At 44.7% G+C, this 13,628-nt stretch overlaps 2 protein-coding genes and 1 long non-coding RNA gene across 8 annotated transcripts in view; 2 read left to right on the top strand and 1 right to left on the bottom strand.

Annotated features, from left to right (window-relative positions):
* bon (tripartite motif-containing protein bonus) overlaps window positions 1-7,351 on the top strand; it is a 20,477-nt gene extending 13,126 nt beyond the window's left edge. The window contains exons 2-10 of one of the 6 annotated variants that reach the window (XM_086826169.1): window positions 462-1,842; window positions 2,636-2,719; window positions 2,794-3,179; window positions 3,271-3,403; window positions 3,729-4,003; window positions 4,071-4,245; window positions 4,858-5,215; window positions 5,277-5,400; window positions 5,464-7,351. In XM_086826169.1, the coding sequence (XP_086682295.1) occupies window positions 462-1,842; window positions 2,636-2,719; window positions 2,794-3,179; window positions 3,271-3,403; window positions 3,729-4,003; window positions 4,071-4,245; window positions 4,858-5,215; window positions 5,277-5,400; window positions 5,464-5,739 (3,192 nt within the window). In that variant the 3' untranslated portion in view covers window positions 5,740-7,351. Of the gene's footprint in view, window positions 1-461; window positions 1,849-2,635; window positions 2,720-2,793; window positions 3,180-3,270; window positions 3,404-3,728; window positions 4,004-4,070; window positions 4,246-4,857; window positions 5,216-5,276; window positions 5,401-5,463 lie in introns of all 6 variants that reach the window. The other 5 variants (XM_020943869.2, XM_020943868.2, XM_020943867.2 and 2 more) reach the window with 5 other exon arrangements.
* On the bottom strand, window positions 6,154-12,850 carry LOC110177258 (meckelin). The gene is made up of 7 exons (XM_020943909.2): window positions 12,522-12,850; window positions 9,422-10,386; window positions 8,180-9,357; window positions 7,954-8,122; window positions 7,783-7,870; window positions 7,562-7,725; window positions 6,154-7,499 (listed from the first exon to the last, which is right to left on the bottom strand). The coding sequence occupies exons 1-7, from the start codon at window positions 12,772-12,774 to the stop codon at window positions 7,419-7,421; spliced, it is 2,898 nt and encodes a 965-aa protein (XP_020799568.2). The 5' UTR covers window positions 12,775-12,850; the 3' UTR covers window positions 6,154-7,418.
* LOC147644557 (uncharacterized) lies at window positions 11,379-13,628 on the top strand. Its single transcript, XR_015270233.1, has 2 exons — window positions 11,379-11,476; window positions 13,504-13,628. It is a non-coding gene; the product is annotated as an uncharacterized LOC147644557 (long non-coding RNA).

Genomic DNA, 13,628 nt, shown 5'->3' with positions numbered 1-13,628 from the left:
ATTTTATGCTTTGATAAGAGTATCAGATCAGACATGTATAAATTATCCTGATTAACTTACCTGCAATTTTAAATTCGACTATACTAGAGATAACATTAAGGAGAGGCTCTCAAAAAGGGTTATCTGATCACTAAAATAGAGGACAAGAGTACTATTCTGGGGAATAAATATTTAATTAGGTAGGCTTTATAATCTAATCTTTATAAAAATAAATCTGCTGGCACATTTTTTGAAATTAACAACCCACAGCTTACGCTACAGTCTTAATGGACTTAATTATTTCGCAACATGGTTGGTTTTTAAGCAAACGGTTGCACTAGGAATAGATTCTGACATCACAATTGAATAAATCTATTAAATAAAACATTTTTAGGGAGACTTCACACTTACTCTCTGGACTTTAATTATAAATTTAATATTAAACATTTGACTAAGGTTTTCCTTTCTCTCTATCGTTTTAGTCGGAGTCCAACTCATCGGCATCCGCCAAGTTCGCACTTTTCAAGTGCGTCTACTGTGCTCAGCTCCTCGGATCCAACGACAGACCCAAGCTGCTGGAATGTCTCCATGTGGCCTGTGCACAGTGCGTGAGCACAAAATTCTCGGAGCTGGACCGCTCCCTCCCGCCATTGATCCACTGTCCCGTATGTGACAATGCCTCGCAGAACGAGTTCATTGTGGACAATCAGTTCCTTATCGAACAATGTGCCGCTGGCGAGAGCGGCGAAGGTGCAGGTGGCCTGGGACTGGCTGGGGAGGGCCAAAAGACATCGGCGGCGGCGAGCATCCAGTGCAGTAGCTGCTCCGATGGAGCAGTGGCCACATCGTGGTGCGTAGACTGCTCGGAGTACATCTGCGACAGTTGTGTGCAGGCACACCAGCGCCTCAAGATCACCAAGGATCACACGATTAAGCCCAAAGATGAGGCTAACAACGAGCAGCTGGCCGGAGCTGCTGGGGTGGACAAACTGCACATGTGTCAGCTGCATCCGCAGGAGAAACTATCGCTCTTCTGCGAGACCTGCGACAAGCTCACCTGCCGTGACTGTCAGCTAAGCGATCATCGGGATCACAAGTACAAGTTTGCCCACGAGATTGCCACGGAGTCACGCCAGGCACTATCCACTCTCGTCTCCGAGATCAACTACAAGCGCTTCCTGCTCTCCTCGGCCACCAAGGTAATTGACGACCGGCAGCAGCTTATCCACGACAAGAAGAAGGATCTCATCAAGGAGATCACCGCCATGGCGGTGAAGATCACCAATACGGTGAATACCCGTGGAAAGCAACTCATCATGCGATTGAACGAGGTTTGCGACAGCAAACTCAAGGTGCTGGTAGAGAAAAAAGAGACGTTGCAGCTGTTGTCCGACAACACAGACCACTGCATCGACTTCATGCAGAATGCCCTGGAGAAGGGCAGTGACTTTGCCATCCTCTCTAGCAAGAAGTCGTTGGTGCGCCACCTGCAGAAGCTCAAGTGTCAGCGGGCAGATATACCCAATCCAGAGATCCCAGTGCGCATACAGGTGCAACTCAACCAGGTGTCGGATCTGCAAAAGGTCATCTCGCAGCTGGGCATCATCATTGTGGATGGCAAGCCCTATCCGCCGACCCCCTCACCGAATGGCACACCTCAACCACCGCCGCGCCAGCCGCCCAGTCCGAATATGGCACCGCCCCTGCGCCCGGGACTTCCGCCCGGAATGCCCGCAGGCCTCTCACCGAACGGTCCTCCCGTCAACTTTGGACCGCAGAATGGACCGCCGCTGTACACCAACGCCGCCCAGCAGCAGTTTAACAATCTGTCCATGAGTCGCTCTTTTCCGGGCGATGGGCCAGGTAAGGGTAGGAACCGAAATTTATTTATTATTTCTCATTTATTATCGTTTAGTTAGTCTTTGTATGTACATATGTATGTGTATAGTTTTCCTAAGAGAGAAGGTTTAGAAAGGTCTACCGAAAATAGATTTGTATTTTAGCAAAGATAAATCTTTATAAGTTTTTCTTATCTATACTTGAGATTTAAGCACTATGTGTTATAGCTGGGATAACTAAGCAAATTCTGAATGAGTCATACTTGTACACTAGTGGCATACTTTCCAACGTCTTAATCCGTCTTAATCTAGCCTTATCAGGCAGAAACTATTTTTAAATTGAGCTTGCAGTCTTATTAACCTAATAAAAACTAACATATGAAGACTTTCCGAATTAAAATTAATGTTATTTTTCCTTAGTTATTAGTATTTTAAACATTGTTTTGTCGAATAATTTGTCATATAGAAATTTCGCTATTTATTTACTTAAAAAAATCAAACATTTTAGGTATGTAATGAGTGATTTCCGGTTCGATCCTTTAATCTCTATCATCCTTATCTTCTCCGTGTTAGATTAAAGTTTCCTACTTTTTATTATTATTCATAATTCTTTTGTTTTGTAACTCTCCCTATCATTTACACATAATTAAGTTATTTTGAGGTATTTAATATATGTTATCCTCTTCCATTCTGGAAATTATGAAGTAGTATGTCAGCTGTTTAGTGGTATTTCCCAGAAAAACTATACCCTCTGGCGGGCAGTTGCTGTTATAATTTTCCGTACAGCTTTTTAATAGATTTCCTTGCCTCCATTGCAGTTCGCTTCGGGGGAATGCCGCCAGTGGGCATGCAGCGACATGGCCAGCCGCACGTGAGCTCCTCCACGCATCCACAGAATATGGGTAAGTGCCGAGGGCGGAGTCCAGAGTCCAAGAAGACAAGGTGGAACATTAATTTACGGTTCTTGCGCTTCCAGACATCAGCCTGCGGGGGCTGTTGAACAACCAGGCGGCTCAGAGCCCCAACGCCCACATGGCATTTAATGGCCCGCCCAGCTATCCGGGCGGACCGCAGGGAGCACCATCGCCGGCCCACCAGCAGATGGGCCCCCAAATGCGGCCGCATTTCATGCCCGGCCAACAGGGTTTCTCGCAGGGCGGTGGTCCGGGAGGCGGGCCCCGGGACGCCAATTTCATGAGCAGCAATGCGCGTTTCCAATCGCAGTACCAGCGCATGGCCAGCCACGCCCAGCAGGCGGCGGCCGCAGCGGCCATGGCCGGAGCGGCGGGAGGTGGCGGCGGACAGATACCCTCTCCGGGCGCACTGCAGCGCCCCCAAATGATGCCAAATCCCATGCAGAATGTGAGTATTCCTCATCGAAATTCGCCGGTGCATTCTAAAGGGATCTTTAACATTTTGTTGTCTCCCTTTATCTTTTTTTTTTTCGTTGCAGTCGTTGGGGTTTCATGGGAGCCAGGCTGGCTTTAATACCGGCCCACCGCAGACCTCGCCGCAGCTAGGAGGTGGCGGGGGCATGCACAGCCTGGCCAAGTGGCACATACCGCAATCCGCTCAACAGTCAAACAGTGAGTAATTTAAATGGGTCCATTTAACCCAATTCACTTTCTATTCTTTCTACAGAACTCGAGTTTCTAGTACTCGACCATAACGTTCTTTATTCAAGTTTAAGGTTTTAATTTTATGAAATTATTTATCGATCTGTTCTTAGAGTAAAAAAGAGATGTATTTATCTTACAAAGCGTTAATCATTTTGTAAATTTCTATAATTTCATATCATGTCATAACCATATTGTTCCACAAAATCAAATCAAATTAACGCATAAGCTAGTCAAACTCTAATTTTTTAGATCGATACCTCCTTACATTTTATTTATTTTCTTTTAATTACAGTGTGTTCGCAGCAGGGTCCCCTTTTACCATTTGCGAATGGCCGCCAGACATCGGAAAATTTTAAAATCTCATTGAAATCTCCAAATACGCTCAAGAACAGCACCCCGCCCAGCCTGGGGGGCGGCGGTGCGGGTCATCACCAGGGCCACGGTAACGGGTCCTCCTCCTCCAGTGCACAGTTGAACGCAGCCGCCCTAGGATTGGGGCCAGCCGTCTCGATACTTTCGAACGTCACCTCGACGAATCCAAAGACCCCCAGTCCCAGTACCCATGAGGTGAGCTATTCAAAATAACTGCCCAGTTGCATATATTTTAGTTACCAATATCTCATTTTCCATATAGAACACCAAGGACTTCACCGAACCCATTGATAAGGTGCGCGACGATTCGATCAACGATCTAATTGCCACCATAGCCAAGCTGGACTCGAATGGGGTGCAGGTGTTACCAGAGGGTCGCACCAAGACCACTTCGCCGCAGGTCCACAGCTCTACGGATCTGTCCAACACGCAGGAAGGTGAGTACAATGCCGTCAAAGGTGTCCAGAGCCCGCTGTGCGTGCGTGTATGTATGTTGTAGCATTGTAGTTGCTCCATCTGGCTTCTGAATCAAATCTTTAAAGTGATGGTGGTGGTGGTGGTTACCTGCTTGTTACCTGATTTTATGTTGTTCCATCAGCCATGAATCCGCTTTAGCTTCAGTCTTTGGTGAAGGTTAAAAAAGTTATCTTGAGATTTGTTTGTGGTGGGGAACGCGTCGTCATTGCCTTTAGTTTTTTTTTGTTTGATTGTTGGCTTACCGAACATCAAATTCTAAAATTCTTATAACTTTGCTCTCTCTTTATTTCTATTTTCAAACATATTCCGAAAATAAACTTGTTTCCCAAAATAAAATCATATCAAAACGCGCAAAATAAACGGAACGACACACGTATAAACTACTAACAATTGAATCAAAATGCCAAACAAACACTTGAATACACTTAAAAATAAAAACAAATTAAACTCAATAAACAACAACAATGCATAAACCATACACCACACCACACCACACCACACCACACACACACAACACACATACACAAACACACACACACCCGAAATGCAACAAAAAAACTAATGAATGTCAGTTAATAATAAAAACGAACAAAAAGATGATCCCAACGAGGACTGGTGCGCCGTCTGCCTGGACGGAGGCGAGCTGATGTGCTGCGACAAGTGTCCGAAGGTTTTCCACCAGAATTGTCACATACCCGCGATTAGCTCGCTGCCGGACGAGAGCGAGAGCTGGCAGTGCCTGCTGTGCGTCAACCTAAAAGAACTGACCAAGACCGAGGGCGAGAAGACATCACCGGGCGAGCTGAGCGCCCTGGAGCTTCGCATTTTGCAGCGCATTTGTCTGGAACTGTACTGCCAATACGAGCAGAGTCTCAACTTCCGGGAGCCGGAGTCGCCGGCCAATACATCCTACTACGAGATTGTGTCCAAGTAGGTTTCATGTTAAACCGCAGCTTGTCCCTTAATTATAATTAAACTCCGATTATTACAGCCCGATGTCGCTGGATGTAATTCGTACCCGTCTGGATCCCTCCAGTCCCAACCACTACAAGGACATTGCCGGCTTTGTGTCCGACGTGCGTTTGATTTTCTCCAATACATACCTCTTCTATCAGGTGAGAGTTGCAAATGTCTCTGCCTTGCTTCCTATCCCTACTAACAACCGAATTTTCGGCCAGGAGGACACAAAAACGTACTCCAATGCCAAATACTTGGAGAACTTCTTTGAGGAGCAGCTGGCCAAATGGTTGCCGCATTTCGAGGGCACCAAGCTAACAAACAAGCAAGTGGGAAATTCCACCTCCAATTCGCCGGCCCTGGCGGCCCATGCAAATGCGACTGGCACGCCGTCGCCCATTGAGAATGGTCGCAAGAGCTGCGGCTCAGCATCGCTGGGCGGTGACAGTGATGGAGCCTGCTTGCCGGCGAAGCGACCGCGTAGAACGCTTGAATAGAACGAACTGATGCCCGGCGAAAGAGGCGCAAGCGGCGGTGGAGAGCAGCCGGGGTCGGAAGAGCAACGTCGCCAGGAGGAGCAGTTGCCTGGAATTTTGGAGGAGTTAGATTTTGAGAGGCCGCAGCGTCCGCACAGCCTAGGCAGCAATGTTATCCAGGAGAGCGCCGACTATGTACTCCAGCTTTTGCACGCTTACGCCGCCGCCTTTGGACTGTAAATGACCCGTCGACTTCCATCCATTTAAAAACTACATATCCAAATTCTACTCCTTTGCTTCCTTCTCCGTGGTGAGTGTAGTGACAGTTCGAGCCACGTAAGCTTCTCCCAAAAAGGCTATAAGGCTATAGCTCCACCCAAGCAGCGGTGTGTCCTCTGAGAATCGCACTTGTAAATATTAAAGCCAAGCAGCAAGTCATTTGATATGATTTTATTTTTACGTACAATGGAGTAAACTACTGAGTCCCCACTTCGGAACGAGATATGTTTAGGCTAAACTCTAAGTGTTGAATATCCATAAACATTGATATAAATATATGAATAACTATAATGTATACCTTTGAGAGTAGAGAGAACCAGTAGAGATTAAATCTAGCCTGTAAGTGTTCGAGTTCGAGTGAAATGGTCGCATCTTTATTTCATTGATTAGTATTTGGGATAGAGCCCCGTTCTGACCCCCATTTGCCTCTGTTGGAGTTGTATTTACTTTTGTGATAGCGAAAAACAATAAGATGATCAAATTAACAACTATTCATTAATATTATAATTACTACCATTAGACCGCATACACTGTGTCGCGCAGATCTACATTTATTTCGAATTTCGACAATTACGATATATGTATTTATTGACCGCAAATCATCCCTGTCCCCATCCCCAGAACAGCATACATTCGTATACCAATTAAGAAGACACTTGACATAAGTTAGTAGCTGCATTCTATGATCGTCGTAGGTTCCGCAGATGAATCAAAGCCCTAAAAGTTACGGATAAGCATGAAAAATAATGCATAAATGTTTGAATGTTGTACGTTTGACGTTATGGCATACAGCATAGGCGTAGGCAGATGTACATATTGATCAATACATGTAGTATACATAATTACGAAACATATATATGCTAATGTCGTGGAGATCAGAACTAAAGTAAAACCAAATCCGCGCTATGATCGATATTTTCATACATGTTTTCAACGCAACAGAATCCACACACACTGGACAACTACTACTACGAAATATATAACTAAACTAGATGGTAAACCGAACGGCTACTACTCCTAACGATGCCACAATAGCGACGATAAGCGGGAAAACATATTAATGAAATTATAAACATAGCGACGCATAAGTGTTTCTACAATGTATATGTGCTATCCTAACGAAGAGATACAAAGAGCTAAAGAAATTTAAGGCGAGCAAAGGTAGATCGATCAGATCATGCATAGCATCTGCGCATGCTTGTGTGTGTTAAATGTGAAACTATGGAAATTATTTTATCTGTTTTAGGCGTAAGTTTTACGATAACTAAAGATTAACCACTGTATATTGATGTACTACTTACTATCTCGAGTGGAATATGAAAAACCAATAAAAACAAATGGCAACAACCTTCAAGGGCGCTCTCTCTCATTTAAATTGCAAAGAATCCGTCCTCCCGCAGATACTGCTCCTCGCCCGGGGGCTACAAGAGAAATCTTTCGTCGATGAGGGTCTTGCGGGAGACATTGCGACGCACCCAGAGGCGGAACACATGGCGAAGTAACTAAAATTAAATCAAAATCTTAATATTAATTAACTCTGTATAGATTCAACTAATGATCCCACCATATTAAAAACACAAGCTGCAGCACCTGCAATCAACAAGCTTGAGGTGATCAGAAAGAGGGAGAGCAGCAGGAGCAGCTCCATCACAAATATGTGCACATGGTTGCCCAGAAGGAGTACCCGGGAGAAGCTATACGAATCGTCAATGTAGAAGGTACCTTTGTCTGGAACAAAAAATGTTAAATGCGTGGAAAATGTGACGTCCCAAGGCGGTTACTTACTTTCTGTGATATAGTTTTCGATTTCGCAATTGAGTAGTTGTTCCAGAATAGATTTCTCCTTGATAATGTAGTCCATATCCTTGATGGCCTGCAAGATATAGGAGAAAATATCAATGGGAATCGCTGATGGATGTAGAAATACTTAAAATACTAGGATTTCTCAACACTCACGTGATCAATGAAGGCGCAAAAGAAGCGATTGATGCTGGCATAGGCAATGGATGTGCGCTCCATCTGACCATCAATGCTGGGCACAATGTCCTTCTGATAGAGCAGCGTCTGCGACAGGCTGCCGGTGAGACTGCGTTGGAAGGGCAACAGCAAACGTTCCAGGTAAATGCTAACAATATATTGTAAAAGTAATCATTATACTTCAGTGGTTTGTGCTCAAACTTACTGCAGATTTCTAGGAGGCAGGATGATGTAGGCCTGTTTATCGGAGTCCATTAGTAGTCCCCGTCTGCCGCACATCGTCTGCGTCCTCTGCAGCTGCAGGATCATCGAGGACATATCCGTATCCGCAAAGCCGTGTGGAGATCTCCCGTGAATATAGTAGCCGAAACCAGGTTCCGTCAGCGAGAATAGCGAGATATTGGCCAGGCTACAAAGGTCTATGAACTTCTGGAGGGGATTGGTCACGAACAAGCGGTGTCCTAGTATCTGAAGGAGATAGGTGACCAAATATACGGCCACTATCAAACCGCATTGCAATCCCAGATCTCCGTGGGAAAATCGATTCAGAAAGTGATAGCCAGCTATGAGCACAAACACCTGACCCAGGCTGGAGTACTTCTGGCTAGCACTCAGACGTATCCAGGCGTTGGCCGTGAAAAGCACCCGCCAAGCAGACACACTGCTTTCGGCGACGAAGGTGCGTACACTAGAGCAGAGCGAGGAGCTGTCCAGATTTAGGCGCTGACCCTCGCAGCTACTTCGAGGTCGTTCCCAATCAATGAGGAACAACTCCAGCTGACTGGAGCGCCACAGCTGAACGCCCAGGAAGAGCAGCTGCAGCAGGCAGGCGGGATAGAGCAGTATCTTCAAAAGGCTCGAGCTAGAGGCCTGCACCAGGAGAAGTAGGAGCGCTGTGGCCAACAGGGCGTATGCGGCATTCCCAGCAAGTTGCAATAGGAACTCCATCAGGCTGCTCATTTGGCACAGATCAGCCTTTCTCCTTCTTCGCAGGTTTTGCAGACGAAAGACGGCAGCCACGAAGGCGAGTAACAGGAGCAAGGGCAGGGCTATCTCCAGTACCAGCCAGTCCCATCCTCGCTTGACCTGCTCGTAGCTGACTCTTAAGCGGAACGGATATAGTTGCGAGGAAGAGACGTTGCCCGATCCCAGCTCAATGTGGCGATAGCGTAGTCGGATGAGTGGCAGGCCCACTCTATCCGGTTGATCTTTATCCAGGGTGTAGTGCAGCTCCAGCTTCTCTACATAGTGCAGAGAGTGGTACATTTGAAGCTTGTGGCCATCCTCATAACGTGGCAATGTCTGATGCAGCCGATTGTCCCTTGGTAAAGCTGAGATCATCTGGAACCGCTTTACCAACTGCCATTCCTCCAGCTGGGAACGCTGAAAATATTAGCGAGAAGTAAGTGAGTAATACAATTACTATACACTAAGGGCTAATCCTTACCTGATTCTCTGGACTCAAGGTCTCAATGAGCACGGGCAACTGGTGGAGCAGAAAATGCCAGTTGCTACTAAAATTGAGGTATACTGTAAGGAACTCATCATTGGCCTGCTGTGTGGCCAGGTCAATGAGTCGTTCTAGGCTCAGCTGGCAGGATACCTCTGAATCCTGCTTCGGCAAAGCAAGACGAAGGGATGGTGCAGATCGCTGGCAGAGGTTGACCATCTCCAAGTCGAATGCACCCCAACGCTTCAGCCTTCCATCCAGGCCAAATGTGGTGCTAAATAACCGTAGCTCCCTCTTCTCTGCAAGCTGGAGCGTCTTTGAGAGCAAGTCCTTGGTGGTGCGACCCTTCTTGTAGAAGAGAAAAGGCTGAAGGGCTCGAACCTGCTCACCGGAGTGGGCATACTTCATCACCACATCAGAGACCTGGGTGAGCAGGAAGGCGCTGCATGGCGAATGCTTCTCCAACGAGTAGTGCGAGAGCACGCACAGATTGGCCAACTGCTGGCAGGCGGTGTCGTTCCGCAAGGTCAGGCAGAAGAAGGCCACGAACTTAAGGTCGCCAAAGTGGGTCGGAGAGCCGGAATCCGGTCTGGGATTACTGGTGGCCTGCCAGAAGGAGTTGTAGTGGAGGTAAGGACGAAGTAGGGTACTGGCTACGCAGAAATCCTGGTAGCGGAAATTGTATCCCATTTCGCACGTCTGGCAGTCGCCTTCGCCGTTCGATGGATTCGTTTTGGTGAGGATAATTCCGGAAATAACTGGATGCACTGGCAATTGGTTAGCTATGACGGAAGTGGAGTTCAGATACCGAAAGCTACAGGCCGTTGAGGGGCGCGGCTGGGGCAGCCACACCGTGCTGCAGTTGTCGTTTCTGTCAGGGGTGCAAATCTCATCGCAAGTGGGCCATGTCTTGCCCCGCTCATAGATAGTTAAATGTCCAATTGGGCACTTGCAGGAGAATTCTGGTAAGCGGATGAATAAAACAAAAATCTTGATTAATCTTCTGATTGTTATAAAATCATTTTTGAATAGTTGTCATAATTATCCTGTCCCTGTCCCTGTCCTTGAATGAAGTTACATATTATCCGCGAAAAAAGAATGGAAGCTAACTTCGGTACGCCAAAGTTTGTATACCCTTGACGATTCTTTTTATGGTAGTTACATATATTATATATTAGTCCGATTTTCTTGAAAAAGTTATATTTTTTTTCTTACAATTTTCCGATCGTTGCTATGCCAGCAATATATACACATATGTGTACATATGTATACATATCACCGATTCGCCATGTTCCGACCTATATGCCAGTAAAATTATATAGAAGAATAACCTCCATGGTTTCATTTAAATAGCTTGCTCTTCAATTTGTCCCAAAACAAATTTCGCACACGTGTACTTATGATTCCCAACTGGTTCTAACATCCCCGGAACGAAGTGACTGCGGCCGGCCAAGAATCAGAAATGTGTTGTGTTACAAAAGTTGCATGTCATTGCTTATTAGTGTTCAAAGTTAGTAACTGATCATACATACTTACTGCTCATAGATACTTACTGATCATATTTACTTGCTGATTATAGATACTTACTGTTCAGAGTTACTTACTGCTTATAGATACTTACTGTTCAGAGTTACTTACTGCTCAAAGTTACTTGCTGATTAAAGTTAAATTAAATATCAGCTTGCTGCTGCTCTCTGCCTCTCCCCCACTCTCGCTATGTTAATCGCTCTATGTTAATCTCTAAAGGCAACAGCTTCTCTCCCACGCACTCACATTCTCTTCTCTGCTCTGCTCTGCTCTTCTCTGCTCTTCTCTGCTCTGCTCGCGGACTATAAATAGAGGCGCTGAGGGCCCGCGCGCCTCAGTCTGTCCTAGGGGTACCTAGTGTTAACATCTCAAGTGATAGTGCAAGTGATCAGCCTTCGGCCTAAAAAATATGACGTGGCCAATGCAATACATCTGGATGACTAGGACGAAACTCCCTTTGGATGGAATCAGCATTCTTGGTCACAACACTGGAAGGAAGTAAACAATGACGTGTCCTCTACTGCGGTAAGTCTTAACCATGACATTTATATTATATATAAATAAGATATTGGTGGGATCTATAAGATCTATATATATCTATATATATAGCTGACATGGGAAATATCGGACGACTTATAGATCTTATAGATCCCACCAATATCTTATATATATATATATATATATATGTATACATAGTCCACCCATTCGCCATGTTTCGAATTATATATATATATATTATATATTATATATACTCGTATAATTATGTAGAAGAATAACTTCATAGTTTCATTCAAATACCTTAAATTTTTTCCAAAACACATCTCGCACATCTGTTCCTATAATTCCCAACTGGTTTAAACATCCCCGGAGCGAAGTGACTTCTGCCGGCCAAGTCACAGATATGTGTTGTGTTACAAAAGGTGCAAGTCATTGTTTATTTGTGTTCAAAGTTAGTAACTGATCATACATACTTAGTGGTTACTTACTGGTCGTAGATACTTACTCTTCAGAGTTACTTCCCAAAGATACTTACTTATCAGAGTTACTTATTGCTCATAGTTACTTACGGCGCATAGATACTGTTCAGAGTTTTATTTTGAATCTGAATTTAAATCTTTCTTTATAGAGTGATGTGGTTAATATTATATGATAAAATATATACAAATATAAGTGCTTAGATATTGTGCAATTCACTTAACAGAAAAAAAAGAATGTAATAAAATTAATTAATTGTAATACTATATGTATTTAACTACTAATATTATTGATCTAATTTAAGCAGGGTTAAATAACAATTTCAATAAATTATTGATGATTGCAAGGACATCGAAAAGTAGAAGAAAAAAAAAAGAACCAAGATGACCCTTCTTAAACTCACACTAAAAACCTATTAGTGTCTCAACTTCATTGGTTTGAAAAGACTCAAAAATTTGATTATTCCCTGGAGGTTAAATGCAATATCATTATCTATTGATGGCTTGCAGCTTTAGTTCCCTGCCCCGTTTGCTTCTTCTGGGTCTGTCATTTACCAGCCTTCCTTTTCTGTTTGATCAATACTACTAGAACTCACTGTCGGGCTGCAGTTTTCCCAGTCCTCCGTCTCCATCTCCGGCCTCATTGCACGGCAAACAGTCGAAGAGATTGAGGTTGTAGAACTCGTTCTTGACGCACTGTATCGGATTCTGGAAGCGGAACGTGTGCGGGGTTGGCACCTGCGTTGGATTTGGCGTTGGTGTCGCCAGGGAGCAGCTTCCCAGCTGGAAAAGCAGCGCAATCCAGGTGATTGGGAAGACCCAATGGGGAACCTTATGAGGGAAGCACATCGTCCTGTTCTAATTTGCAGAGCTGCTGTTCTCCGAAGCCACTGGCCCGCAATTCAAATGGAAACTGAGCCCGCTGCCACATACACATCGATTGCAGCTGCACCCCAGAAGGCGCCAAGGAAGGCAAGTAAACAATTGCCGAAGGGGTGGGAGCGATGTTGCCATAGCTACCCAACCCAGGCACGCATGCAAAATGGCCATTATCCGGGGCTGGGCCAAAGGTGGTTGCTCCCTTGCCGACTGGTAAGAAAATCGCTCTGACCAGGCCACCAAGACAAGTGTAATGAGTCGCTGAGACTTGTTACACCTTGGTTTAACCAATGTCCCGTTGAGTTCCACCTCTCCTTTGCGTGCTGAAAATTATGATTGCCATCATTACATTCCCAGCATTTTGCATACGATTTGTGGGTAAATATGGCAAAGAGCTATTTTTGAAATTAAATTAAAGTGAAGAAATCACGGTCGAAACCGTCCACACTTGTTCCTTGAATTATTGATTTAATTGGACTACAAAGTTTTAAATATTTGTTTATTTTTTGGGTTACACAAAAACGGATATGGCAGGTTTTAGTTAAGATTCTGTCTGGGAAGTTAACGTTGTTCTATATAGATTAAAAATGTAGAGCTTAGATTCCTGTAACTGAAGTTTTCTCAAATATTCCTTCCTAAGTTCATTCGTTACATACCGTTACATACAATTTTAAATTCTATAAGCTTTTTTTTGTCCAGGTGGTAACATCGTTCAAGATGGCAGCTCTGGCAGATCAAACTTCAATGCGAGGGTTAATTTCCAATTTCAAATCTAACGGTACCAAGGATAAAAATAATTGTAAATAAATATTAATTTGTACAAA

The sequence above is a fragment of the Drosophila serrata genome, unplaced genomic scaffold (genome assembly GCF_035046125.1).
Source record: "Drosophila serrata isolate PLE 108 unplaced genomic scaffold, ASM3504612v1 contig_156, whole genome shotgun sequence".
NCBI lineage: Eukaryota > Metazoa > Arthropoda > Insecta > Diptera > Drosophilidae > Drosophila > Drosophila serrata.
The sequence above is the reverse complement of the archived record's forward strand: the minus strand, read 5'-3'. Positions and strand labels throughout refer to the sequence as shown.

What these genes read in the sequence shown, in the direction of transcription:
- LOC110177258 (XM_020943909.2), bottom strand. Translation starts at nt 12,774, where the DNA reads ATGTGCTTCCCTCATAAGGTTCCCCATTGGGTCTTCCCAATCACCTGG. An exon ending in TTTGCGCCTTCATTGATCAC is followed by an intron (nt 7,871 to 7,953) that starts GTGAGTGTTGAG and finishes TATATCTTGCAG; the next exon opens with GCCATCAAGGATATGGACTA. An exon ending in CGAAAACTATATCACAGAAA is followed by an intron (nt 7,726 to 7,782) that starts GTAAGTAACCGC and finishes TTTTTGTTCCAG; the next exon opens with ACAAAGGTACCTTCTACATT.